The following is a 27,156-nucleotide window of genomic DNA, read 5'->3' as shown; positions in this document are numbered from 1 at the left end:
TAAAGCATTACAGCTGGAAACCACTTAATTTCTATCCAACATCATTTTAACATTCATTAATTTTACAATATTTCTGTAGGTAATCTTTAAATTTCTTCCAATCTTCTTCCACCGAAACTTCTCCCTGGTCTCGGGTTCTGCCGGTCATTTCTGCTAATTCCATATAGTCCATCAGCTTCATCTGCCATTCTTCCAAAGTGGGTAAATCTTGTGTCTAAGATAACTTGAAAACAGTTAAAAACACAAAAACAACCGATTCATTTCAAAAAACCACTAAAACACAGATACTTGTGACACTTGAAATTCCTGCTTGGCAGGGGGTTGGACTAGATGACCCTTGGGGTCCCTTCCATTTCTATGATTCTATGAAAAGACCCATTTATCCAGCTGAGAAAGCCTGTAGGAACCAAAAACTGTTTTTGGAAAGTGCAGATAGCAGGTGTCTGTTGACAAGGACGCTATTTCACAGAACGGGTAGTAGCCACACTAAAAGCCCTGCTCTGAGTTACTTCAGAGTAGGCTTCGGAGGTCTTTGGAAGTTGCAAGAGAGGCTCTCCCGCAGATCACAGTGGTCCCTGTAAAGAGGGAAATTTTGTTGAACCACTCTAGGAAATCTAGCTCTGTGAGGGAAGCAGTGGGGTCTCCTAACATCTCTCAGCACCCTTAATTAACTGCAGATCCCCAAATTCTTTAGGGGGAGCCGTGACTGTTTAAAGTGGTATCAAGGCACAATAAATGTATGGTGTGAATGTGGCCTAGGTCAAGCATGGGTTGCAGAACACAACCACACAAAACCCACCAGTCCGAAAGGGCCCAAAGCCATTCGAAAAACACAGCTCTTCATAACCTCTGGGCATGAACAGAACAAGACTTTTCTGTGGTGGCACCCCACTTTTGGAATGCTCTCCCCAGAAAGGCTCGCTTGGCACCATCATACATACACCCACACACCAGGCTTTTGGCCTTTTTCTCATATGTAGTCTTTTAAATGTGGGTGAGATTTGTAAAATGTATTTCTCTTTCTTCTTGGTTTTAATATATGTGGGGATTGTTAAGGATAATGATTTAATTTCCTGAAATGGAAATGTTTGCTTATGTTAAATCACTGTGCACTTTTAACATGGTTCCCCCGCCCCCTGGCAGTAGCTCTCATATGATTGGCTGACTATGAGTCACATGAGAGAGGCATTCCATTCGGTTGTGACTGTTATTCCAATAACTGTTGTTTTTTAACTGCCTTTCTGATTTCTCTCTCTCTCTGTGTGATGGAGAAAAGGGCTGCTGAGAGAGGCTTCTCCGGATGCTGCCGATGGCAGTGTTGTGTCAGTGTGATCTGTCTGAAGTGAAACAGACAGAGGAAGATCCCTAAATGCTAATAGCGAGAAACCTGCGCAGGAGCTCTCTGTAAGGAACAGAGAGAAACCTTTCATAAGAAATTGTAAGACCTGAGTAAGGCAAAAGTCTGTTGCAAGTCTCAATACAGTTTTGTTTATAAGTTGAAGAAGACTTCAACATACCCTCCAACATTTCTCTGATGAAAATAGGGATGTCCTATTGAGCCTAGGGCTTGCTGATCAGAAGGTCGGCGGTTCAAATCCCCGCGATGGGGTGAGCTCCTGCTGTTTGGTCCCAGCTCCTGCCCACCTAGCAGTTCGAAAGCACGTCAATTGCAAGTAGATAAATTGCAATCCCGCTCCGGCGGGAAGGTAAACAGCGTTTCCGTGCGTTGCTCTGGTTCACCAGAAGTGACTTAGTCATGCTGGCCACATGACCTGGAAGCTGTCGGTGGACAAAGTCGGCTCCCTTGGCCTATAGAGATGAGTGCGCAACCCCAGAGTCGTCCACAACTGCACCTACCAGTCATGGGTACCTTTACGTTTATTCAATAATAATTTTATTTTTACCCGGCCCATCTGACTGGGTTGCCCTGGCCCCAACCACTCTTGGTGGCTTCCAACGCATATGAAAAACGTGAAACATTAAAAAACTTTCCTATACAGAGCTGCCTTCAGATGTCTTCTAAAGATTGTGAAGTTACTAATTTGATATTCTGATTTTATCCTGTGAACCACCCTGAGACCTGCGGGTATAGGGCGGTATATATAGATTCAATTAACAACAACAACATGATCAACAACATCAATGATAATAATCTCCTTGGCTCTGGGATTACCTAACTCCATACCCTCCAATATTTTTCCAATGCAAATAGGGACGTTCTAAGGAAAAGCAGAACATTCTGGGATCAAATCGGAAACTTCTGTAAATCCGGGACTGTCCGTGGAAAATAGGGAAACTTGGAGGGTCTGCTTCAATCTACAATTCAAGGGAGAACGTACCCATGTTTGAAAAAGCATGAGGTTATAAATATATTCTTCTCACTTATATGTTTAGGAAAGTAAATACAGTATAAAGAGTCTGGACATTGTATGGTCTTCACAAAAAGGCTATTAATCACTTGATAAAGTGACTAACAAATTCAATAAAACAAGAAGAAGAAGAAGAAGAAGAATGGCAAGTCCCATACATACCATAGAGAATAATTTCAAACTTGCCAGACAGCAACAGCCTCTTTCAATTATCGAATGCTTGGGGAATGTTTTTTATTTTTATTTTTAAATTCTTTCTGAAAGTCTTGTAATGAATGAGCATGCTGCAAAAAACACATTGTGTGTGTGTGTGTGTGTGTGTGTGTGTGTATCATAGCTGTCAACCGTCCCATATTTGGCGGGAAACTCCCTTATCCCAGCGCCGTGTCCCACTGCTGTCCCTTATTGATGATGTCCCTTAAATTTCCCGGGTTTCATGCTCGCCCGGCTCGGGAGGGAAGCAGCGGCTCGGGGTCCTCCGCCGCAAGAGAGGACACGAGCTGCCGCGTCTCCATCTCTCCCTTTTCCCCCTCAGGGGTGCGTAGTGAGGAGACGGGTGGTGGCGGGCGGGCAGGCAGCCCCTCTCCCTGGGCGGCGTGGGCGAGAGTCTCCCTCCCTCCCTCTCTCTTGGGTGGGGAAGGACCGATGGAACTCCTCGCGCCAGGACAACGGCAGTCCCGATGTGCTGCTTAGCATCCCCTCCAACCAGTGCAGCATCTTAATGTAGTGATTTCCCCCTCTGCATCCCTTTCATAACTCTATTTTTATAAATCATTTGTCCATCCCTAGTTCAAATGTTTACTACACGTTTTCTGTCAATCCTACCAATGTATGTAACTCTTGACAATAGCTTTTCAGCTAAATTATAAACTTTCCCCATTCTTTATTAAAGAGGTCCTCTTCCTGGTTTCCAATTCTGCCTTGTAAGCTTTGCCATCTCGACGTCGTTCATCAGTTTTGTCTAACCCTCTTCTTTGGTGGGAATTGTAGACCCTTAGGATCATCTAGTCCAACCCCCTGCAAAACACAGTCAGTCGCAGCAAAAGCAGCCTGGCTCCATCAGTGCCGGATTTATGTATAAGCTAAGCAAAATCCCTTATTTTGGCTGCTGATCCCTTATTTTCGAGGCTGCTTGTCCCTTATTTTCAAATCTGTAAGTTGACAGCTACGTGTGTGTGTGTGTGTGTGTGTGTGTGTTTTCAAATGTTTAAAAGGGTTAAATTGAGAGAGCGTTTCTTTCCTAGGAAAGAGAATCAAACCGAGGAGGAAGAATAAAAAAAACACACCAGTGGCGCCTCCTTCCCCGGTTTGGTTTTGCATTTAAGGTCCGCTGCATAAACACGAAGGAAGAGGGAAGCGATCTTGGTGCATTGAAAAGGTGAGAGTTGTGGGGCGGGAGAGATTCATTTAGAAAAGCGAAATGTAGGAGTGAGACAGCGACGGGAGACCCTCCAAGTCCCGAAGCGCCCCTAACTCTGCTTTTTATCCTTCTGGCGCGTTCATTGTGATTTGCGCCCCGGAAGGTGATCTGGGCGGTGAGACGCCACCCCAGCTTTCACTCCTGTTAGCTACTCTTGGCGCCTGCAAAAGTTTCGGGGCGAAGGCGCCTCTTCGCTCCCAGCGTGATGTCGTGGTTAGAGTCCTGGGTTCAGATCCTGACACTCTGCCTTGAAGCTCACTGGGGTGACCTTGGGCCACTGGCTGCTGCTCAGTTTTCCCTACCTCACTGGGCTGTTGCGGAGGAATATTTAGAAATAAAATAAAATATAATAATAATAATATAATAATAATAATAATAATAATAATAATAATAATAATAATAATAATAATAATAATAATAATAATAATATTTATACCCCGCCCTCCCCGGCCAGAGCCGGGCTCAAGGTGGCTAACACCAGTAAAATTACAATAAAAACATAATAGGGGAGGGGGGAGAAACAAAACACAAAAAAAAGAGGATGATGCTTGTGGGATAGAAATAAAATAAATGATTATGATGATACTCGGTCCATGTCCTGTCGATTTCCAAAGACCCCAGTCTACTTTTTCGTCCCACTTTATTTGTACTCTAGCTAGCGCAAGAGTGCCCTTTTTGGAGAACAATAATGCAACACTATTTTATCAGTTTGTTTTGCTTATTGCATCATTTTTAGCCCACTGCTTCCCCCCCCCCCCCCAGGTGGTGTACAATGCGGTTCTTCCCTTCCACATTTAAAACCCGCAACAGACTGTGGACTCAGCTATGACGCTCCCTGGGGTGACCTTCGACCTCTCTTAGCCTAGCCTATCTCACAGGGCCGTTGCAAGGATAAAACGGGGGGGGGGGAAACCATTTACACCAATTTGAAGCTTGTCAGAGAAATGAACGCTCTTTTGTAACGCGTGTGCTGCAATTTTACCATTTGGCCAGAATGTTTATTTTTTAAAAATAATAATGTTGATAATAGTAATGCTGCCAACCTACAGTGTTTCAATATAAGGAATAATTCCTACTCAAGAGTTGAAATGAAAAACGTGTATATTCTGCTAAGAATAACAGTTTGAAGCTAGTAGTAAATTTAAACACAACGTGTAAGTACAATAGTTTTAAAGTAATGGTAAGTTTGGATACAACGTTTAAGTACAGAAATAATGTAGTTTCAAATATACAGTGATATAGTACAAAGGTACATGAAATACCAGTGCACAACAATTGTTTTATACAAGTCTCAATAGCAGTCAAAAAGAGTCCATATTATATAATATCAGAATAAAGAATAAAGGATCAAATAGGGCCAAAAAGGAGTATCCGGAGTGTGAATCAGATGTACGACTCAGTAGTGGTGACCAGGACAGGGCCCTGTTTCGGAGTACACGCCTTCTTCAGCTCGGTTTTTTGACGACTATAAATCTGTTGGAAGTCTGTATCATTTAATTCTTTTATGTTTCTTTTTCGACATGTGTCTTAGATAATTGCATCCAAGTTTTCTTGCGTTTCTCTGTGCGTATCCTTTTCAGTGCAGTTTCAGCAAGAACTCCAATTTCTTTAACCTACAGTGTTTGGCATATTTTGTGTTTGTTCTCTTTTAGACGTATTTCATTTTTGTGCCTGCGCTTCTAGCATACAAATCAGTTGTATTGCTGACATAGCTTTAGGTACGATTACAGTCAACATGCGTGGCCTTCTCATGGAGACATTTTGCTGCAAGAGCTACAGTGGTACCTCGGGTTACATACGCTTCAGGTTACATAAGCTTCAGGTTACACACTCTAACCTAGAAATAGTGCTTCAGGTTAAGAACTTTGCTTCAGGTTGAGAACAGAAATCGTGCTCTGGCGGCGTGGCAGCAGCAGGAGGCCCCATTAGCTAAAGTGGTGCTTCGGGTTAAGAACAGTTTCAGGTTAAGAACGGACCTCCAGAACGAATTAAGTACTTAACCTGAGGTACCACTGTATTGTGCTTTGTATTGAGTGCTGTGAACCCGCGTTGTATAGCTGCTTGTGTTCTCGCAATAAGAGATTTCGCTTCACTCTGCCCCATGGGAGAGGGGCGGCTGCTTGCAAAGGAAAATTCTCAGCAATTTCTCAAAGCGACAGGCTACTATAAGTTCGTTTTAACCGTCACTCTCAGGGATCCACATTGTCATATTTTGGAGTCGTCGTCCCCACATTTTGACATCCTTGGGTACCAGTCAGGGCCTAGTGCTGATCCCTGTATTTTAATTTCCCACAATGCCCCTGACATAACAGTGGCAGCCCCCCATAGCTGTCAACTTTTCCCTTTTCTTGCGAGGAATCCTATTCGGAATAAAGGAATTTCCCTTTAAAAAAGAAAAAAGTTGACAGCTATGCAGCCCCCCTCAGTTATATATCACTGCTGTCGCTTGGCACCACTGCCAAAGAGAGTCGAGGGTGGCTGACCACCCAGAATGCTGGCCCTGATTCTCCCTGATTCTGGTTTTTCTTCTTTTTTTATGCAGGTAAAAGCTTTGTGCCTATGTCATAGAATCATAGAATCATAGAGTTGGAAGAGACCACAAGGGCCATCGAGTCCAACCCCCTGCCAAGCAGGAAACACCATCACAGCACTCCTGACATATGGTTGTCAAGCCTCTGCTTAAAGACCTCCAAAGTAGGAGACTCCACCACACTCCTTGGCAGCAAATTCCACTGTCAAACAGCTCTTACTGTCAGGAAGTACTTCCTAATGTTTAGGTGGAATCTTCTTTCTTGTAGTTTGGATCCATTGCTCCGTGTCCGCTTCTCTGGAGCGGCAGAAAACAACCTTTCTCCCTCCTCTATGTGACATCCTTTTATATATTTGAACATGGCTATCATATCACCCCTTAACCTCCTCTTCTCCAGGCTAAACATGCCCAGCTCCCTTAGCCGTTCCTCATAAGGCATCGTTTCCAGGCCTTGTCTTCAGGTACCGGTTGCTTATTCTAGTGTTTTCTTCAATCCAGCCCCACATTTGTGGCTTCACACAAGGATGAAAATCCAAGAGCAGGACCCTGCAGGCTGCACACAAGGCGAGGCGTCAGAAGGAACAGGAAAAGCTCCATACTTGGGCATCGTAGGTTGCAAGATGGACATGGAGAGAGCGGTGGATTCTGGGAGTACCAGGGAGATTCTCAGAAGGTCAATTTTGCATCAGGTGAAGGAGGAGCCGAAAGAAGCCTTGACCCAGCAATGGGAAGCCCAATGGCAGACGTTCCTAGGAACAGTGGAGGCCCCTCACTTGGGCCGGGGGGTCCCACAGGTGCCGGAGGAGCCCACCCCCTGGGACGATGCCAAGGCCTTCCTGGCCTCCTTTGAGCAAGTGGCCAAAGCCTGCCGGTGGCCCCGAGAAGAGTGGGCGGCCCGCCTCCAGCCGGCCCTCAGCGGAGAAGCCGAGCGGGCCTTTCGAAGCCTGGAGGCTGGAGACAGAGAGGATTATGGGAAAGTGAAGGCGGCCATCTTGAGAGGGGACGCCATGAGCAGGGAAGAGCGGCGCCAACGCTTCTGGGGCTTCCGCTACCAGGAGGCCGAGGGGCCCAGAGGGGCCTACACCCGGCTGCAGGAGCTTTGCTCCCGGTGGCTGAAGCCGGAGAGGCGCACCAAGGAGCAGATCCTGGAGCAGCTGATCCTGGAGCAGTTCCTGACCATCCTTCCGCCAGAGATCCAGAGCAGGGTGAGGGAGTGCGGCCCGGAGACCTGCTCCCAGGCGGTGGCCCTGGCTGAGGACTTCCTCCAGAGGCAGCAGGAGGCCAAGAGATGGGAAGTGCAGGTGAGAGTGTTTCATCCTTGTACAACAGGGAGTATGAGGGGGCATTTTTGGTTTGAGGGCCAAAAGAGGCACCTTTGTACCAGAAGCTACAAGTGAGCCATGCCTAAGTCAAAGGTTTCTGCACATACAGCCAGGGGAAGGAGCCTGAGAGAGGGGAGGCAGGGACCCTCGCAACTGCTTCGTGGGGCAAAACCTAGAAAGAGTTGCTGGCCTGTGGTGTGTTTTCTTGAATAAAGATCTAACTTCTTTAGCCACGGGCGATTTATTGTTTTATTGCAGGCCCGTGCCTGTTAGAATTCCTGATCTATGATTGTAGTCAGGGGATTTTTGTCTATCACATGACGGTGTATGTTTTGACTCCACAGAGTGGGAAGTGACGAAGACAGGATGTTTGTGTTACTGTGTTTCCTGAAGTGGGACTATTGTCCTTCGTTCTTTCTCTCTTTGCTGTCTGATGCTAGAGAGAGTGGGAACCATGTTGCAGTGCTCCGTGCGTGTTTATATGTAAATAAAGTAGATTAGCCAAAATGCTGAGCTGCTGAGGTCTGTCATGCAATGATGCAAAGACTCTGCGGATCCCTAAGTGTGTTGTGTCTGTTGGCATCGGTCGCTGTGATGTTCGGGCTGAAGAAAGCTTATGAAGCTCCCGAATGATCGACCAGGAGGGAGGGAACATGCCAGTCGGGCATGTGTCTCTGCCAGAGTCCTACTCGAGTGTAGGCTGAACTCCTGACAATGCCAACACCAGCCTTGACAGCAGTGCCGGATTTACATATAAGCTAATCAAGCTATAGCTTAGGGTCCCACTCTCTTGGGCGCCCCCAAAAGATTTAAAGGAAAAAACCACTGGATGTGCATTTCCAAAATATAAGATAAAAAACAAATAAAATAAAACCTACACACAGCAACAATGTTTTGTGTTGCGTATGGACCTATTAGGTCTATAAATTACCATATAGCATATATTCAACCCAAAAAAACAGTGAAAATTTGTTGTTGTCAAAGAGCAGCTGGACATATAAACGGCCCCATTACCTTCAGTAGCTTAGGGCCGCATCAGACCTAAATCCGGCCCTGGCTGACAGGTTCTCACAGTGGCATCAGCCAGCTTCCAAGCAAGATATGAGAGCAATAGCAACTCTCCCCCTGTGTGGTTCGTAGTAACCGGCATTCAGAGGCACAAGCTGCCTCTGACAGCCAAGGTAGACCATGGCCTTCGTGGCTAGTAGAAGCCACTGACAGCACAGCATTCCTTTGCCACCTCTCAGGACTGTCACTGTACCCTGAAAGCATCCCTTTCCGTCCTTACAGGTCACCTCAGAAGAGGCAGCTGTGAGCTTTTCCGAGGGACGCTGGGCTCCACCTCCCATGAAGGAGAAACATCTGTATGTAGAAACCAAGCAAGAAGATGGAGATGCCAGCCTTTTGAGTAGGGAGGAGTCTTCTTTTTTTGAGGGGGGTGATGCTCAATCAATCAGAACTGTTTGGAATTATCTCGTTCTTTTTCCAGTAGGAAAAGAGCGGATGACCACAGATGAGGAGGAGGAGAAATATGTACCAGGCGGTTCAGAACTGGTGGGACTGCAGGGGACGTGGACCTGGAAAGTGCAAGAGGAACTTCTTCTGTGTTGTGAGCCTGAAAATGTCTTGGCAAGTCAGGATGGAGCAAGGTGTCAGCAGGAAACCCACCCAGTGGAAGGAGCTGTTGGAGCCGCTCCTTGTCGGGAAGGTCACGAGGCCCCAAGGGAAACCACAGTCCAGGCAGGTAAGAAATGAACACGGGGACATTGAAAGCTGCCCTTATACAGAGCCAATGTCAGGGGATGGTTGGGCGCAGAGGAATAGTGGGAGGAACCAGCTGGGGAACCCACAGGGGAAGAAGGCTCAGAGGCCAGGGATGTGTGGTGGGACAATGAGTGGTCAGAGGGAGAAGACGGGGGAGAGGCTGTGTCGGAAGCTGAAGAAGTAACAGGGCAGGGTGAGCTGGGAAAGTCTGTGGCAGAGAGAAGTCCAGAAACAAAGGTAATAATAATAATAATAATAATAATAATAATAATAATAATAATAATAATAATTTTATTTATACCCCGCCGTCCCCAGCCAAGACTGGGCTCAGGGCGGCTAACACCTGATAGAAAACAATTGATTGAAATACAGTGGTGCCCCGCAAGACGAATGCCTCGCAAGACGGAAAACTCGCTAGACGAAAGAGTTTTCCGTTTTGGAGGTGCTTCGCAAAACGAATCTCCTATGGGCTTGCTTCGCAAGGCGAAAATGTCTTGCGAGTTCCTGCAGGGTTTTTTTCCTCCCCCCCCCCCTTTTTCTAAGCCGTTTATCAGCTGATCCGATAAGCCGCTAAAAGCCTCTAAAAGCCGCGAATAGCGCTAATCCACTAATCCGTCAATGAGCTTGCTTCGCAAGACGAAAAAACCGCTAGACGAAGAGAATCACAGAACGGATTCTTTTCGTCTTGCGAGGCACCACTGTACAACTTAAAAAACAAGATTAAAATACGTTAAAATGCAGCCTCATTTCAGTCGAAACTCAAAAACTTTTGGGGGGATGAAAACGTCAAGTCAAGGTAGAAGCTGAAGCAGGGGAGGCGGAAGGCCAAGAGGCAGAGATGAGTCAGGTTGGTGAAGAGTCATGGGGGTTTCCCCCTCCTGCTGTGAAAAACTCAGTTCTCCCCATCTCCCAGAACCAGAAGAGGGCTGAAATGGGCTTCACAGGCTTCACTCAGGCACAGTCTCAGGTTGCTAGGAAAAAGCACAGGAGAGGAGGGGACTTAGATGGTTGTGGGGAGGCAGGGACCTATAATCTCAGCAACTGATTTCATGGAATAAGACTGACAAGAAATAAGCTGCTGTGCTCATTAGGCCTGACACGCAGCCAAGTCTGCAAAGATAGTGTTTTTGCTAATACAGTGGTACCTTGGGTTAAGTACTTAATTCGTTCCGGAGGTCCGTTCTTAACCTGAAACTGTTCTTAACCTGAAGCACCACTTTAGCTAATGGGGCCTCCTGCTGCTGCTGCGCCGCCGCTGCACGATTTCTGCTCTCATCCTGAAGCAAAGTTCTTAACCCAAGGTACTATTTCTGGGTTAGCGGAGTCTGTAACCTGAAGCGTATGTAACCCGAGGTACCACTGTAGTTAACTCCAATTTGGAACGGTGTGATTTACTACCGACTTGCTCTGTGATAGCCAGAGACCATTGGTCAACCTAGACCAGTATTCTGGACACTGATTGGCAGCCGCTCTCCAGAATTTCAGGCAGGGGGTGTTCCCAGCCCCCCCGGAAAAGCCAGGGGTTTAACCTAGGAGCTTCTGCATGCAGAGCAAATGCTCTACCCCTGAGTCGGGGCCCTTCCAGAAACAGGAACGTAAGGTTGTAGGAAATGCAGATGGAGCCCAATACCAGGTTGACCCCAGTTTGAATTCTTACCTAGCCATGAAGTTCGCTGGTCCAGTCTGTCTAACTTACCTCAAAGAGTTGTTGTGAAGATAAAAACGGAAGGGCCGTATATTGTAGCCCCAGCTTCTTGGATGAAGGGCAGGACAAAAATAAAAATGTATTGATGGTGGCGTCTCTTCTTTCCCCCTGCAGGAGGAAACTTCGTTTCCTGGCTGGAAGAAAGCGAAGATCCCTTTGCTCAGAGCAGTGAGGGAGGAGAGGGATTAGCAGGTAGGTGCTTCAGGTCTGTTTTGCTGACGGAGAATTGTGGGGTACCCTTGTGGGGGCGATGTGCTGATGGAACCCCACCCCACATAGGAGCAAACTCCTGTGCGCCAGGGCTGCTTCGGCCCACACAATAAAATATTTGAGGGGGCCAGACCTCCACATAGTGGATGGGCATTCCCATTCAAACAGTGTGTGCGCGCACTGCAGCATGTGATTGATTATGCAAGGCGAGGCTTAGCTGGGCCCCCACAATATTTTATTCAAGTTGGCACTCCTTTCACCCCAAGTTGCTGCTCCAAGATCAGAGGTTCTACGCTACTAGCCACGATGGCTAGCACCTATTTCCACTGTCTGGGGGCAGAATAAGCCTCTGACTCCAGCCAGGTAATGTCATACCCTCCAACATCTCTCCAATGAAAATAGGGACGTCCTATTCCATTATTATTATTAATACCCCGCCCATCTGACTGTGTTGCCCCAGACAGTCTGGGTGGCTTCCAACATATATAAAAACATAATAGAACATTAAACATTTAAAAAAAAACTTCTCTATACAGGGCTGCCTTCAGATGTCTTCTAAAGGTTGTACAGTGGTACCTCGGGTTACATATGCTTCAGGTTATATACGCTTCAGGTTACAGACTCTGCTAACCCAGAAATATTACCTTGGGTTAAGAACTTTGCTTCAGGATGAGAACAGAAATCACGTGGCGGCAGCAGTGGGAGGCCCCATTAACTAAAGTGGTGCTTCAGGTTAAGAACAGACCTCTAGAACGAATTAAGTTCTTAACCTGAAGTACCACCATATAGTTACTTATGTCCTTGGCTCAGGAGTTGCGTAACTACATATCTTCCAACATTTCTTTGATGAAAATAAGGATGTCTTAAGGAAAAGCAGGACATTCCAGGATCAAATTAGAAACCGAGACGGCTTTTGTAAATTTGGGACTATCCCTGGAAAACAGGGACATTTTGAGGGTCTGTTATGTTCAAAGAAATGCATATAACTAATATAAACTATGCATTCAAATGTACATATTGAGGAAAGTAACATGCACAAGCTGTTGATGCAGCCTAGAATAGCATTAGTTTTTTGCTGCTGCATCACACTGTTCACTCATGTTCAGCTTGTGGTCCACCAAGACCCCTGGGTCTTTTTGACATGTACTACTAGTAAGCCGAGTGCCTCCCATCTTATATTTGTGCAGCTGGTTATTCCTGCCTAAGTGCAGAACCTTACATTTCAACCCTATTTAAATTCATTTTTTTCTTTTCTTACACCTTTTGTTTTTCTTACACAGGCACCAATTCATAGCATTTAATTCTGGCTTACCTGTTTATTCCAGAAGGCAGCTTGCGGGAGATTGAGGACGAGACCGAAATATGTGGGACATCATTAGGATGTAAAGAGAAACTCCAGGATCAGAGTGATTCAGAGTTGCAGGAGGGTGAGGCTCAGGCAGAAGATAAGACTAAACCTGCTGCTTGTCAGGGCATGGACCTGAAAGAAATCCCGACCCGGCAGGAAAAACACAGAGAAACGAGAAGCAGCAAGTGCCTCTGTGCTCCCACCCAGGAGAAACCAAATAAAAATGTGACGGTTGGAAAAAGCTTCACTCAGCATCAAAGACACCGTGGTGGGGAAGTGCCATATAAATGCCTGGACTGTGGAAAGAGCTTCAACCACAAAGCGAACCTGATTTCACAACAGAGAATCCACAGGCGGGGAAAACTCTATAACTGCTCAAATTGCAGCAAGACTTTCCTCCGCAAATCGATCCTTAGCCGGCATTTGAGGATGCACACAGGGCAGAAGCCGTTCAGCTGCGCCGACTGCGGCATCAGCTTGAGCGCTCAGTCCAGCCTCACTCGGCACCAGAGGATCCACACGAGGGATAAGCCCTACAAGTGCTTGGAGTGCGAGAAGAGCTTCAGCCAGAACTCGGACCTTATGAGGCACCAGAGACTCCACACAGGGGACAAACCATACCAGTGCTCCGAGTGCGGGAAGAGCTTCAGCCGGGGGGACTGTCTGGCTTCGCACCAGAAAATCCACACGGGGAAAGATCAGGCCAGCTTCCCGACGGCAGCAAGAACTTTGGTGATCAATCAGGTCTTATTCAGTGTGTGAGAATTCACGCAGGGAGCAAGTGGTACAAACGCTTAGAGTTTGGGAAGAAAGGTTTTATAGTGAGATCACAACCCCGTTTCACATCGTAGAGCAGGGGGCAGCAAACTTTTTCAGCAGGGGGCCGGTCCACTGTCCCTCAGACCTTGTGGGGGGCCGGACTAAATTTTGGAAAAAAATATGAATGAATTCCTATGCCCCACAAATAACCCGGAGATTACATTCTACTCATGTAAAAACACGCTGATTCCTGGACCGTTGCGGGCTGGATTTAGAAGTCGATTGGGCCGGATCCGGCCCCCAGGCCTTCGTTTGCCTACCCATGTCGTAGCATCCTGTGGAGCAATCATAGACATGGGGCAATCATAGTTGCTATCTTATTAGACACTTTTACAGAAGGAAAGGCATACAGGCTTCTGCTCTGTATACCTGAAGGAGCGTCTCCACCCACATCGTTCAGCCTGGACACTGAGGTCCAGCTCCGAGGGCCTTCTGGTGGTTCCCTCACTGCGAGAAGTTAAGCTACAGGGAACTAGGCAGAGGGCCTTCTCGGTAGCGGCACCCGCCCTGTGGAACGCCCTCCCTTCAGATGTCAAGGAAATAAACAACTACCTGACTTTTAGAAGACATCTGAAGGCAGCCCTGTTTAGGGAAGTTCTTAATGTTTGATGTTTTATTGTGTTTTTAGTATTCTGTTGGGAGCCACCCAGAGTCACTGGGGCAAAGAAATAAATTATTATTTTTCTACCTCAGAGGTGAGGCACCCAAGGCCTGGAAACAAAATACAGCTCTCCAGGTCTCTCTACCTGGTCCTTGAAGTTTTCCCCATGCCACACTCCTGCTACTCCTCCCTGGGCGAGTTCCACAAACTGATTTCTCTCCCCCCCCCCTTGGACAGGAAGTGTCCATAAAATCTGTCAGTGTCTCTTGCTGGTCTGGAGGAAAGATGGAGAGGCTGTTTGTGCCAAAACTACCCTCCCATTCCTAGGTAGAATGGGCATTTGCTGATCTACTTTCTTTTGCCTCTGTCCCCACCCAACACCAGAATGTGGTTTTTGGAAGGTTGTCAAGGAACTTGGCCCCTGGGCTTGAAAAAGTTTGCCAACCCTGGTATACATGCTCAGATTGTAAAAAAAAGCTTTTGGGACAAATTGGTGTTTCTATGGGCACTGGAATGAAAGCTGAACAGATGGTCCAGAGGGATAGCCTAACTACTGTTGTCGATGCTCTCATAACCTCAAGGTTAGATTACTACTGATCACGGGATTGCCAAGAGGAATATTCTTCTGCCACCAAATGCCTGGGGTGAACAGGCTACACTGAGTAACTGCAGCCAGGCCTTAACTTCCTGGCCAGACTGTGGAGCATGAAAGGGAGGCTTGGTCTCTGCCCTCCCTTTTCCTTGAGCTTTTAAAAAGGAAGGAAGCAGTGAATATCATGTTGGTTTATAGAAAGTGGTTTTGTATGGATGAGTTTACAAATAGCTGTGGAACTGGAAGCTCTTTATTTCATTTATTTCTTTTGTCTCCCATTTCTTCTTTCTCTTTCCCCTCGTTTTCTCTATTTTCCTTTCCTTTTTCCTTTTTTATGTCACCACTTGTGCTTTTATCTAGATTAGAACTTTTTTTTTTAAAAAAAAAATGAAATAAGCACTTTTATGTCATGCTGGGATGGGGAGTGTGTGTGTGTGTGTGTGTGTGTGTGTGTGTGTCTTCAGGCCCTGGAGGCAAATTTGGCCCTCCAGTCCTCTCTGACCCTCAGGACTCTTCCCAGACTGCACCCCTCTGTGGAGATGCTGGTCCATGAGGGCAAATGGGGCGCTGCCCCACCAGTGCCAGGTGGCCCCCACCTGCCTGCCTTTTTTCTTGCAACCCAGCCAAAGAGAACTGCTGTCTATCAGTTTCCTCCTCTCAGTGTTGCCCCTTGCAGAACTCAGCAGGTAGGAGGATGGGGGCAACCCTGGAACTGGTTTGCTCTGCCTACCACTGCCTCACTGGCGCCACCTACTGTTGGGCTCCTCGGCTTCTGCCCTATCAGCCGCAGTGGGCACCAGCCACTGTTGAAACTAGCGAACAGTCGAGAGGTGAAGCTTTCATTCATTCATTCCCCAGTCCGCTCTTGCCCCAGGCCCCGCCCACTATTGGCATGTGGCCCCCGGAAGGCTGCCCAGAAGGGAATACGGCCCTTGGGCTCCCCACCCTGTAAAAGGGAAACATTCTTATCAGACCGTCTGCAAATGCATCAAAGGGTTAAAGTGACCGAGTGCTTGGTTTGCTAGAGGGGCCAAATAAAGTGCTGTGTTGTTTTTTTGGCTGGATGGAAAACACTCGAGGTTTTTTCCCTGTTGGGAGTGGGGTTTGGTTTTGAATTCGCCTGCTGCGAAAAAACCCCAAAACCAACAAAAAACAGGAGGAGGAAGGAAGGGAAAAAAGATCTCAGTGCGTGGAGAGGTGAGTTGCAGGAGGGCAGAGGCGGATCTCCAAAGATGGGGGGACAGGAGAAGATGAAGTGACTTTTTGGGGGGGTTGGGGGAAGGCAACGCATCTCCAGCCCCTGTGCTTTGATCCCGGGAGGTCTAACTCTGACCCCAGCGAAATCTCTCGCGCTCATTTCCTTCCACATCAGAAAATGGATCCTCCACGCAGTAACGCTTTTCTTTTCTTTTTGTTTTTGCAATGCCGGGAAATGGAGTAGCGGGGGCGGGGGGAATAGATCTGGTCAGTGATTTCCCCTTAAAAACATGTCTAGGGGTACTCTCATTTTCCTACTCATAATGAAATACTGCCCCTCAATGAGGCCAAACTTAGATTCACCAAATGTTTAGGGGGTATGCGTACCCCTGCGTAGCCTCATGAAAAAAAACACTGGATCTGGTTCCATGGGGAGACACATCCCCAAACACACACATTGGAAGCTGTTTTATCATTGAGTCAGACCATTGGTCTGTCAAGCTCAAGGCCGCCTGCACTGACCAGCAGCAGCATTCCAGGGTTTTAGGTAGGAGGGAAGGTGTCTCTCCTGGGATTAGAACCTGGGACCTTCTCTGCTTCTAAACTGCGACCCCCTTCACAGCAAGGCAGCGCCTTCCGCACTCCATTCCATCCTTCCTCCCACCCTCCGCAACACTCTGCCAGCATTCCATGGCTACTGAGAATGCTCAGTTCTCCTGGGCTGTTTTGGGGGGGGTTCCCCCCTTAAAGTCCCCCCCACTTGGGGGTTTCCCTGCAGATACTCTGCTCTTGTGAGTGGGTGGCGCCAGCATTTTAAGCACGCTGTATTGCATGTCTGGGTTCCTACCCTCTTTTTTTAGCTTTTAATTGATTTTCTCTTTTTATTTTTATTTTTTTATTTCATGATTGTAAAAAGCAACAGCCTCAAAGCATTTGCATTAAAGATGAAACGATAAAATTAACACCAAGGAAAATGCATAGTGATAACGTAACATGTTCAAAAAGTTAAAATGGCAGTAGATAGAAAAGAGATTCAAGACTGGTGTCAACTTTCTAACTTCCTTAAGTTGCTTCGATACTTTCCGAGGGTAGAAAGTTAGGATAAATTTCTTTGGTGCACACACACCCTCAGCTCACCCATTCCAGGATACTCTATTCCGTTCCGCCTTCCGTTTGTGGTTTCACTCTTCCCCGCCCCCTCAGTGTTTCATGGCCACTCCTAACGCTCAGTCTCTATTGAGATGTTTTTGGGAAGATCTTCCCTGCCCCCTACTTTTGGGAACCTCTGAGTTCCCCCCAAGCCTGCTGATGGCACACGTCTTTGGGTAGGTGGGTCAACTTTTGCCTCTCTAGGTCAGGCACATTCTGTGTGAACAACTAGTCCTTCATATGCCTTGGACACTTATGCCCTGATAACAAAGGGTTTGTTGATCCAGCCTTTGTAGGGAAAGGATCCTGGCTCTGCAGTCTCCAGAGATACTGTGGCTGATTCCTTTTCCGTGGAACCAGAGGCTGCAGGGTGGGTCAAACTCTAAGCCAGGGGTTAGCAAACTTTTTCAGCAGGGGGCCGGTCCACTGTCCCTCAGACCTTGTGGGGGGCCGCACTATATTTTTTTTGGGGGGGGGGGAAATGAATGAATTCCTATGTCCCACAAATAACCCAGAGATGCATTTTAAATAAAAGCACACATTCTACTCATGTAAAAACACGCTGATTCCCAGACTGTCCATGGCCCAGATTTAGAAGGTGATTGGGCCGGATCCGGCCCCCCGGCCTTACTTTTCTCCTTCTCCCATTGGCTCTGGGAATATGAGAGGATTATGGGAAAGTGAAGGCAGCCATCTTGCAAGGGCTGCACCTACTATGGGGCTCCTTGCCTTCCGCCAAAGCAGCCACAACAGCCAATACTGTATATATTTTGGTTTTAATCTAGAGAAGCTTCTATACAAGAGTTTAACTCTGGGATGAGATGGAGGAGCAAGCGAGTCGTAGCCAAAAGGCCATCTTGCAAAGTGTCAGAGAAGCTCCTGACGTCCTCCAGGCTGTGATTATCGGAGAAGATCTGCAGAAAATACCAGAAATTCGGATCAAGGAGGAACCAAGCGAGGGGCAGCTGCAGCGCTGGGAAACCCAGTGGCAGGACTTCCTGAAGAAAGTGGAGGCTTCTCAGTTAGGCTGGGCACCACAGCTGGAGGAGCCCACCCCCTGGGACGATGCCAAGGCCTTCTTCACCTCCTTCGAGCAAGTGGCCCAAGCCTGCCGGTGGCCCAAGGTGGAGTGGGTGGCCCGACTCCTGCCGGCCCTCCGGGGAGAAGCCGAGCAGGCCTTCAGCGGGCTGGAGGCCGGAGACAGAGAGGATTATGGGAAAGTGAAGGCGGCCATCTTGCAAAGGGACGCCATTGGTAGAGAGAAGCTGCGCCAACACTTCCGGGGCTTCTGCTACCAGGAGGCTGAAGGGCCCAGAGGGGCCTACACCCGGCTGCAGGAGCTTTGCTCCCGGTGGCTGAAGGTGGAGCGGCACACCAAGGAGCAGATCCTGGAGCTGCTGATCCTGGAGCAGTTCCTGACTGTCCTTCCACCGGAGATCCAGAGCAGGGTGAGGGAGTGCGGCCCAGAGACCTGCTCCCAGGCGGTGGCCCTGGCCGAGGACTTCCTCCAGAGGCAGCAGCAGACCAAGAGATGGGAAGTGCAGGTGAGAGTGTTTCATCCTTATACAAACAGCAAGCGGTGGGGAGCATTGATGGCCTAAGGGCCACATTCCCTTCTGGGGGGCCACATGTTTGTTTGCATAAGAAGCTGCAAGTCAGCTATGAGAGAATTGAAGGTTCCTCCACATACAACCAGACAAGCAAGAGAGAGCGTTGCAGTTCAAAGACGCATTTCATCCAGGAGGGGGGAAACGGAGGAGGGGGTATGGTCTGAGAAGAGTCCCAAAGGCCAAGTTGAGAGACCTGGAGGGCCACAGGCTTGTGGGAACATTTATATAATTTAGCAGAGTTTAAACGATCTCCTGTTTGAGTTTATGCAGCGACAAGTGGGTTACTAACTCGTTTGAGTCCTATCAGTAATTATACTTTCCTGGTTGATAATCCCTTTCAGTTCCTCTTAAAGGAAACACACATGAATCTGAATCATAATAACATAAACTATTGTACTATCCAGGGAATCGGGTGGCGCTGTGGGTTAAACCACAGAGCCTAGGGCTTGCCAATCAGAAGGTCGGCAGTTTGAATCCCTGCGACGGGGTGAGCTCCCGTTGCTTGGTCCCTGCTCCTGTCCACCTAGCAGTTCGAAAGCACATCAAAGTGCAAGTAGATAAATAGGTACCACTCCAGCAAGAAGGTAAACGGCGTTTCCGTGCACTGCTCTGGTTCGCCAGAAGCGGCTTAGTCATGCTGGCCACATGACCCGGAAGCTGTACGCCGGCTCCCTTGGCCAATAAAGCGAGATGAGCACCGCAACCCCAGAGTCGTCCGTGACTGGACCTAACGGTCAGGGGTCCCTTTACCCTTTACCTTTACTTTACTATCAGATTCATTCAGGTTTACAGAGTTGTTCCTGAAGGCAGGCTTAGGTTACATAACAGATAAACTATATATAGTGGTACCTCGGGTTACAGACACTTCGGGTTACAGACGCTTCAGGTTACAGACGCTTCAGGTTACAGACTCCGCTAACCCAGAAATAGTACCTTGGGTTAAGAACTTTGCTTCAGGATGAGAACAGAAATTGTGTGGCAGCAGCAGCAGGAGGCCCCATTAGATAAAGTGGCACCTCAGGTTAAGAACAGTTTCAGGTTAAGAACAGACCTCCAGAACCAATTAAGTACTTAACCCGAGGTACCACTGTACTAGATAGTAGTGAGTCATGAGAAGACTGCATCCGAGCAGTTACCAGTTAACACTCCTTGCAGCAACCGACCAACTGACAAAACTGCCGGCCACATAGAGGCAGTTAGTCCTCTCTCGGAATGTTGGATTTGATTGACAGCTATATATCCCACAAAGCTGAGGTCCCCCAACCGTGTTGTATATGGAATAAATGTCCTTCAACCTTTGGGTCTCCAGCTGTCATTGGACTGCAGCTCCCTCTTGTCTGACTATTTGCTAACCCTCCAGTCCAGCAACATCTGTGGGGCGAGACAGGAAGCCAGAGGGAAACAGGAAACCAAGTGAGCTCTGCGCCTCTTGGCCGCCTCTCCTAAATTTCAGTTGGCACTGGCTAGGGCAGGGGTCTGCAACCTTTAAGACAAAAAGAGCCACTTGGACCCGTTTCCGAAGAAAAAAAAGCCGCAAAACTCGTCATTATAAAAATAACTTTTTTGTCACTTTTTTTATTATTTCTTTGTTTGACCCCTCAGAATTACTCCTCCTCATAGAAATAAACGTTAAATTAACAAGTTACCTTTTTTGTGTGTGTGTTCTTCACTTCCCTTTCAATGCAGTGACCAGCATACATGCCCCTTACAATTTAGCGGGCGGGCGGGCGGGAAGGTGATGTCGGGACGGTGCGTGACTAACGCACGCACCGCCCCCATGCGACGTCACAGCCAGTACAGCGCCCGCCACAGTGGGGAGTGTCGGTGCGCACAATGCACCTCCTCCCCTCGCTAGTATCCACCCCAGAGCCGCGGCAAAGGTGTAAAAGAGCCACATGCGGCTCCGGAGCCGCGGGTTGCAGACCCCTGGGCTAGGGCGAAGGTAACTCTGACACAATTAAAACCATATGTTTAAAGTGCTTTAAAGGTAAAGGTAAAGGGACCCCTGACCATTAGGTCTAGTCGTGGCTGACTCTGGGGTTGTGGCGCTCATCTCACTTTACTGGCCAAGGGAGCTGGCATACAGCTACCAGGTCATGTGGCCAGCATGACTAAGCCACTTCTGGTGAACCAGGGCAGCGCACGGAAATGCCGTTTACCTTCCCGCTGCAGCGGTACCTATTTACTTGCACTTTGACGTGCTTTTGAACTGCTAGGTTGGCAGGAGCAGGGACCGAGCAACGGGAGCTCACCCCGTCGCGGGGATTCGAACTGCCGGCCTTCTGATCGGCAAGCCCTAGGCTCTGTGGTTTAGACCACAGCGCTGCCTGCGTCCCTTTATGGTACTTAGAATCATAGAATCATAGAATCATAGAGTTGGAAGAGACCACAAGGGCCATCGAGTCCAACCCCCTGCCAAGCAGGAAACACCATCAGAGCACTCCTGACATATGGTTGTCAAGCCTCTGCTTAAAGACCTCCAAAGAAGGAGACTCCACCACACTCCTTGGCAGCAAATTCCACTGTCGAACAGCTCTTACTGTCAGGAAGTTCTTCCTAATGTTTAGGTGGAATCTTCTTTCTTGTAGTTTGGATCCATTGCTCCGTGTCCGCTTCTCTGGAGCAGCAGAAAACAACCTTTCTCCCTCCTCTATGTGACATCCTTTTATATATTTGAACATGGCTATCATATCACCCCTTAACCTCCTCTTCTCCAGGCTAAACATGCCCAGCTCCCTTAGCCGTTCCTCATAAGGCATCGTTTCCAGGCCTTTGACCATTTTGGTTGCCCTCCTCTGGACACGTTCCAGTTTGTCAGTGTCCTTCTTGAACTGTGGTGCCCAGAACTGGATACTTGTACCTCAGCATATATTCCTGTCTGCCTGCTCTTAAAAAAAAGATCTTTGTTGCTTTTTCAGGAGGTGGCAAAGTTTGAGGAGGTGGTGGTGTGCTCTGTAAAGACTGAACCATCTCCCTCCAGCCCTGTGGAGATGAAGAAGACCAAGCAAGATCTGGGTGCTGGGGTGCCGGGTAAGCCTAATTTCTCCTGCTCCCGGATTCCAGGAACCATTGTGTGAAATTTAGCTTCAATATTTTAAGAAGTGTCCAGACAAAACTTCCTGAAGCATATAGTGGAAGATTTTCTTTTTTTTAATTGTGTTGTTTGATCACTGATGTGTTTGTGGCCATGGGCTCCTTTGGGAGCGAGGTTAGAGGTGGAATAAATAATTTGATGAAAGATAAGTTGAGAGTATTTTGGGAGTTCTACCAAGAGTTATATTCAGCAAGTAACAATTCTATGGGGAAGATGAAAGAATATATCAAGACACACTGAGAGATACAGCTAGAAAGTAGAGATAGAGAGATTATGGAACAACCAATTTCAGAAAAAGAAATAGAGAAAGTTATAGGGAAGCTAAAAGGGGGGGGAACCCCAGGAGCAGATGGATTGGGAACAGAATAAAGTATTAAAAATTATATTGATTCCTAAAATAAAAGTATTATATAATTCAGTAATAGAGGGTGAAAGGATCCTTCCATCGTGGGAACAATCAATAATTATCTTAATTCCAAAACCAGGAACAGATTTGAAGGACCCAGGATCATAGGCCGATATTCCTAATAAATCAAGATGCTAAAAAAAAGTGGAATAAAAAATATATATTCTGCTGTCAGTTCTGTTAATTTGGTTCACCACCACCACCTTTTTTATATTCTGAAAGGCTATGTGCAGCTGAGCAAAGGTGGAGAGAAAATTCTGGAGTCTTCTGAGCCTGAGGCGTTCCATGGGAGAGCAACTGTGACCGTTTCCCTGGCTGAGGAGGTGGGCAAAACGGGCAGGAGCCAACGTACCCCAAAGAGGCAGCAAAGAAACCGCCAGAGGAATCGGGCCGGAGGATCCGTTCCTGGGGTGGCAGACGAGGCCCTTGGCAAACGCCCCTCAAGGCCTAAAGAACAGCCCCGCGCCATTCCAGAGGGAGGTTTCGGCAAAGACGCCAGGCTTGGCCAACTTGAAAGAACCCAAAATGGCGGGGGACAGGTTCAGGACGCCGGGGAGAGCCCTCTTCTGAGACCTGAGAAGTCGCGCATGTGCTCTTTCTGCGGGAAAGCCTTCTGCGAGATCGCCCACATGAGGGCCACACACTTTGAGAAGAAGCCCTTCCAGTGCTCGGCGTGTGCAAAGTGCTTCAGCCGCAACTCGCTGCTCCTCAAGCACGAGAGGATGCACGATGGGGAGAAGCCCTACCCCTGCTCCACGTGCGGGAAGAGCTTTGTGTACAGCTGGAACCTCATTAAACACAAGAAGAAGCACACGGGCGAGAAGCCCCACAAGTGCTCGGCGTGCGGGAAAACCTTCTTCGAGCGCTCGGACCTCGTGCGGCACGAGAGGACTCACACGGGAGAGAAGCCCTACAGATGCTCCCACTGCTGGAGGCGATTCAGCCAGCAGTGGCTCCTGATGAAACATGAGAAAACCCACATGGCATAGAAACCTCCACAGGGCGAGGAAATGATATCTGAAGGGGCTTCCTCCTTCCCTGTGCACCTTTGGGTGCAGACCTTGACAGAGGGGGGCGGCCCTTGGTAGCTCCACACCCTCAGAGGTTTTTGAGTGGAGGGCGGTGGCTCCGAAGAGGGTTTTCTCTCTGACATCCCTAAGCTGCAGAGTTCCCCCACTGGGGGGGTTGTGTCTGAGGACACGATTACATAGCTTCTGCCGCTCGACGGAGACACCCCTTTTTTTCTATGGCTTTCAGCTTCCGATATTTTTATATATAAATAGATACGGGATCCAGCTTTCTCTCTTCACGGGAATTTACTTCAACTGATTTTGAAATGTGTGTTTCTCAGGCGAGAACCAGCAATGGGGAACCTCCGGCCCAGCAATGGGGAACCTCCGGCCCAGACAGGAGGCGTTGTAGATAGGCCAGCAGGAGGTTTGCAGGCCCTGCCCATTGCCTGATCGTTGGCACCTGCTGTGCAGCCCTTTGCGAGCCCCAACGGCAAACTGCTGGTGGTTGGGGCTCGGAAAGCACAGGCAACGCATCTCTGGCAATGCTGCTTTCTGCTGGAACAGAGCAAGGGGAATCTCTCGCCTTTCAGATCTTGCTGGACCCCCAACTCCCATCATCCCTGACCACATGGCATGCTGGCTGCCAGAGCTGATGGGAGTTGGAGTCCATCTGGAGGGTCACAAATTCCCCCTGCCCTAGAAAAGTTTGGGAACTTGGTGAGGGTTGCAGTGTCCACCTCTGAGCCCATGATGCAAATGATGAAACCGGTCCCCATCTCTGATCAATATTGAATGTATTCTCCAAGGACCAGCTTCCCTTTTCTGTTCTTCCTTCTCTTTGTTTTGTTCCTCCCTCCCTCCCTGTTCTACCTCTGCTGGGAGAGCCACAGACCCATTCCACTGGGTGGGTATTAGCTCTGAACGTTATTCCAGAACGTTAAGCAGCATAGAACGGCTGGGGAAATCCTGGGGGGTTAGGGCACTTTCAACCAGATGGGCTGGAGGCTCATTTCGTTTCCGTTTCCTACGGAAACTGAGTGAGGAGTCGCCCGCCTTTCCTGGAACTGACCGGGGGCGAGCGGAGGAAGTTTGGGGGTTGTGATGGGAGGGAGGGACCAGAGTCAAAGCAGCTGGGAAGGGGGACAAAGGAGGGGTTGACTTGGGTGGGAGTCGCCTTACGAGATCGTTTAATTCTCATCACATTCATTTCGGATTTTGGGTTACTGGGCTCTCCCCCCCATACAATCGCCCCTCAAATAAATTGTTTATTCTGGGTGATTATCAGTGAAATTCCTGCTAAAGGGACTTGGACTTTTACCCTCTCCCACAGGTTCGCAGTGCTGTTAGTACACCAAGACCGCGACAGCATTTTAGGGGAGCCATTGTTGGGGATTACTAGATCGTAGTTTTTGAGAGCCAGTGTGGTGTAGTGGTTAAGAGCGGTGGACTCGTAATCTGGGGAACCGGGTTCGCGTCTCCGCTCCTCCACATGCAGCTGCTGGGTGACCTTGGGCCAGTCACACTTCTTTGAAGTCTCTCAGCCCCACTCACCTCACAGAGTGTTTGTTGTGGGGGAGGAAGGGAAAGGAGAATGTTAGCTGCTTTGAGACTCCTTCGGGGAGTGATAAAGCAGGATAGCAAATCCAAACTCTTCTCTTCTTCTTCTTCTTCTTCTTCTTCTTCTTCTTCTTCTTCTTCTTCTGCCCGTTTTCACGTCCTGGTATTGCCTTAGAAAGCTGGCGCTGGACCGGGCAACGCGTCTTTCCTGTAAATGTCATTTGCTCTTAAGCGTGTGCAGAGTGCCTTCTCTTTCCATTGAGTATGTACCGTCGTATTTATCGCTGTTACTGTGAAGGTGTTTGCGCCGCTGACTTAGTGCCACTTCCTTATCTCCATGGTGTTTATGTCACATACTTTTACCGCTGATTTTCGTAAGCTACTCTGGTGTCCCTTTAAGCTAAACAGCAACATGCAAATGCTTAAATTTTAAAAAAATGGCATTCCAGTACAGGTATCACATCTCCTGATGGTGATTTTTTCAAGCGCAGATGGAACCATTAGTTGTGCAGTAACAGTGCAAAATGGAATGGAGTTTCTAATCTACAACATAAAAATATCATAAAATATTTTCAAAAAGATAAGAAGCAAAATAAAGAAATGGTCCAATTCTGTGTGACTGAGGACTGAATAAATTATCGCTAGATTTAAACAGGGCAGCAAATAGATCAGTTTCCCCTCTCTCTGGTGTTCGACACCTGATTTTATGAGATTGAAACAAGTGCTTGTATGATATGTTAGCATACAAACAAAAAATATTGAGATGTCTTTCTTGTGACTCCGGAATCTCAGGTTGATTTTATCAGTCTGTATTTGCACATGGGGAAAAACAAACTAAAAAAAACTAGATGGGCTGGAGGGGATTTTTGGTAGGGAGAGGCAGGCATTCAAATTGCTTTGATGAGTCACTTCGCTTTGGGTGAGTCTGTTCATTATTATGCCACTATTTTTAATGAGTTCTTTATGTATATAAGGGACGCGGGTGGCACTGTGGTCTAAACCACTGAGCCTCTTGGGCTTGCTCAGAAGGTTGGCGTTTGAATCCCCGCAACGGGGTGAGCTCCCATTGCTCGGTCCCTGCTCCTGCCAACCTAGGAGTTCGAAAGCACATCAGTGCAAGTAGATAAATAGGTACTGCTCCAACAAGAAGGTAAATGGCGTTTCCATGCGCTGCTCTGGTCTCAGTGTTCTATTGTGCCAGAAGCAGCTTAGTCATGCTGGCCACATGACCCAGAAAAACTGTGGACAAACGCCGGCTCCCTCGGCCTGTAAAGCGAGATGAGCACCGCAACCCCAGAGTCGTCTGCGACTGGGCTTACCATCCAGGAGTCCTTTACCTTTACCTTCTTTATGTATATGATCACTGAGATTATTTCCATTGTGTTTTACTGCTCATGGTGTACTGTAGACCAGTGATTCTCCACCCACCCATTACTAATCCTCTGTTGAGCACTGTATATCAATAAAATATTTAATTTGCTTCAGCTAGTTTGGAGTCTGTTGTCTTTGTCACTGGTTCAGCTGGGGTGCAGAGTGAACCCAGATTAACCCAAGAATGTGGTGGGGTCTGCAAAAAAGATGGACCAGGTATCTTCCACAGCCAATAGCCAAACACATTTCAGCTGGAAAGAGTTCTGTGGCAAACTAAAAATCCTGAACACCAGCTTGAGTATGGATCAGGAGCTGTAGTCATATTTCAGTTGTGTTGCAATGACAAATTCTCTTTTTGCCACAACCCCCTCAAAGTGGAAGACTTATTGTCTGCAAGTTTTAGCATGATGGGAGATAAAATGTCTCCATTACACCTCTTTCATGTCCCCTCTTACTTGCCTTTTCTCTGAATTAAAAAGCCCCAAATTTTCTAACGCTTCCTGGTAGCAGAGCTGCTCCATCCTCTTGATCAATTTTAAAATGCATTTTTTTAAAAATACAAAAACTGCAGCAGCAAGCTTAATCCCCAAAGAGGCACTTCCCTCTCTTGCACATAATGGAAAACCTGCCTGCATCATCAAAAAACAGACACGAAGAAAGACACTTGTGGGCACCACAAAATAGCCAGAAGAAAAATTGATGACCTCAGTGCCCCCCGCCTGAAAAAAACAGGCAAAACCTACACCCAAAAAACAAACTCTGGGCAAAAAAACTTGTTGTAAAGTGCCCCAAGCAGCAGTAGTAGTAGTAGTAGTAGTAGTAGTAGTAGTAGTAGTAATATTTCTATGCTGCCTATCTGACTGAGGTTCCCCAGTGATTTTGGGTGGCTTCCAGCAATTTATAAAACCACAGTAAAGCATTGTACATAAAAAACTTCCCTATACTGTACAGCATTAATTCTAGGTTTTGGTGGTCATTAAGCCCAATCCTTGCTCAGTGCAGGATCCTAGACTGCTGTTGTTTAGTCGTTTAGTCCTGTCCGACTCTTCGTGACCCCCTAGACCAGAACACGCCAGGCA

The 27,156-nt window shown here is 47.8% G+C and overlaps 2 protein-coding genes across 5 annotated transcripts; both read left to right on the top strand.

Moving 5' to 3' along the window:
* The first annotated feature begins 2,476 nt into the window (after nt 1–2,476).
* Nucleotides 2,477–13,633, top strand: LOC310701320 (uncharacterized protein). Of its 3 annotated transcripts, XM_083492039.1 has the most exons (7): nt 3,610–3,747; nt 6,332–6,353; nt 6,776–7,620; nt 8,932–9,049; nt 9,131–9,385; nt 11,225–11,302; nt 12,646–13,633. In XM_083492039.1, the coding sequence occupies exons 3-7, from the start codon at nt 6,844–6,846 to the stop codon at nt 13,428–13,430; spliced, it is 2,013 nt and encodes a 670-aa protein (XP_083348165.1). In that variant the 5' UTR covers nt 3,610–3,747; nt 6,332–6,353; nt 6,776–6,843; the 3' UTR covers nt 13,431–13,633. The 3 variants fall into 3 exon arrangements, with proteins under 3 accessions (XP_083348167.1, XP_083348165.1, XP_083348166.1); XM_083492041.1 differs by lacking the exon at nt 6,332–6,353 and having other exon boundaries at nt 2,477–3,747; nt 6,818–7,620; XM_083492040.1 differs by lacking the exon at nt 6,332–6,353 and having other exon boundaries at nt 3,610–3,756; nt 6,768–7,620.
* A 672-nt stretch (nt 13,634–14,305) lies between these two features.
* On the top strand, nt 14,306–26,190 carry LOC310701534 (zinc finger protein 174-like). Of its 2 annotated transcripts, none has more exons than XM_083492567.1 (4): nt 14,306–14,669; nt 17,812–18,570; nt 21,555–21,666; nt 22,359–26,190. In XM_083492567.1, exons 2-4 carry the CDS (start codon nt 17,848–17,850, stop codon nt 23,123–23,125), a joined length of 1,602 nt encoding a protein of 533 aa, XP_083348693.1. In that variant the 5' UTR covers nt 14,306–14,669; nt 17,812–17,847; the 3' UTR covers nt 23,126–26,190. The 2 variants fall into 2 exon arrangements, with proteins under 2 accessions (XP_083348693.1, XP_083348692.1); XM_083492566.1 differs by having other exon boundaries at nt 14,306–15,877.
* Nucleotides 26,191–27,156: the final 966 nt, after the last annotated feature.

This window comes from Podarcis liolepis (assembly GCF_965112155.1).
Source record: "Podarcis liolepis genome assembly, chromosome: 2".
Classification (NCBI taxonomy): domain Eukaryota; kingdom Metazoa; phylum Chordata; class Lepidosauria; order Squamata; family Lacertidae; genus Podarcis; species Podarcis liolepis.
This window is presented reverse-complemented; position numbering and strand designations above follow the sequence as displayed.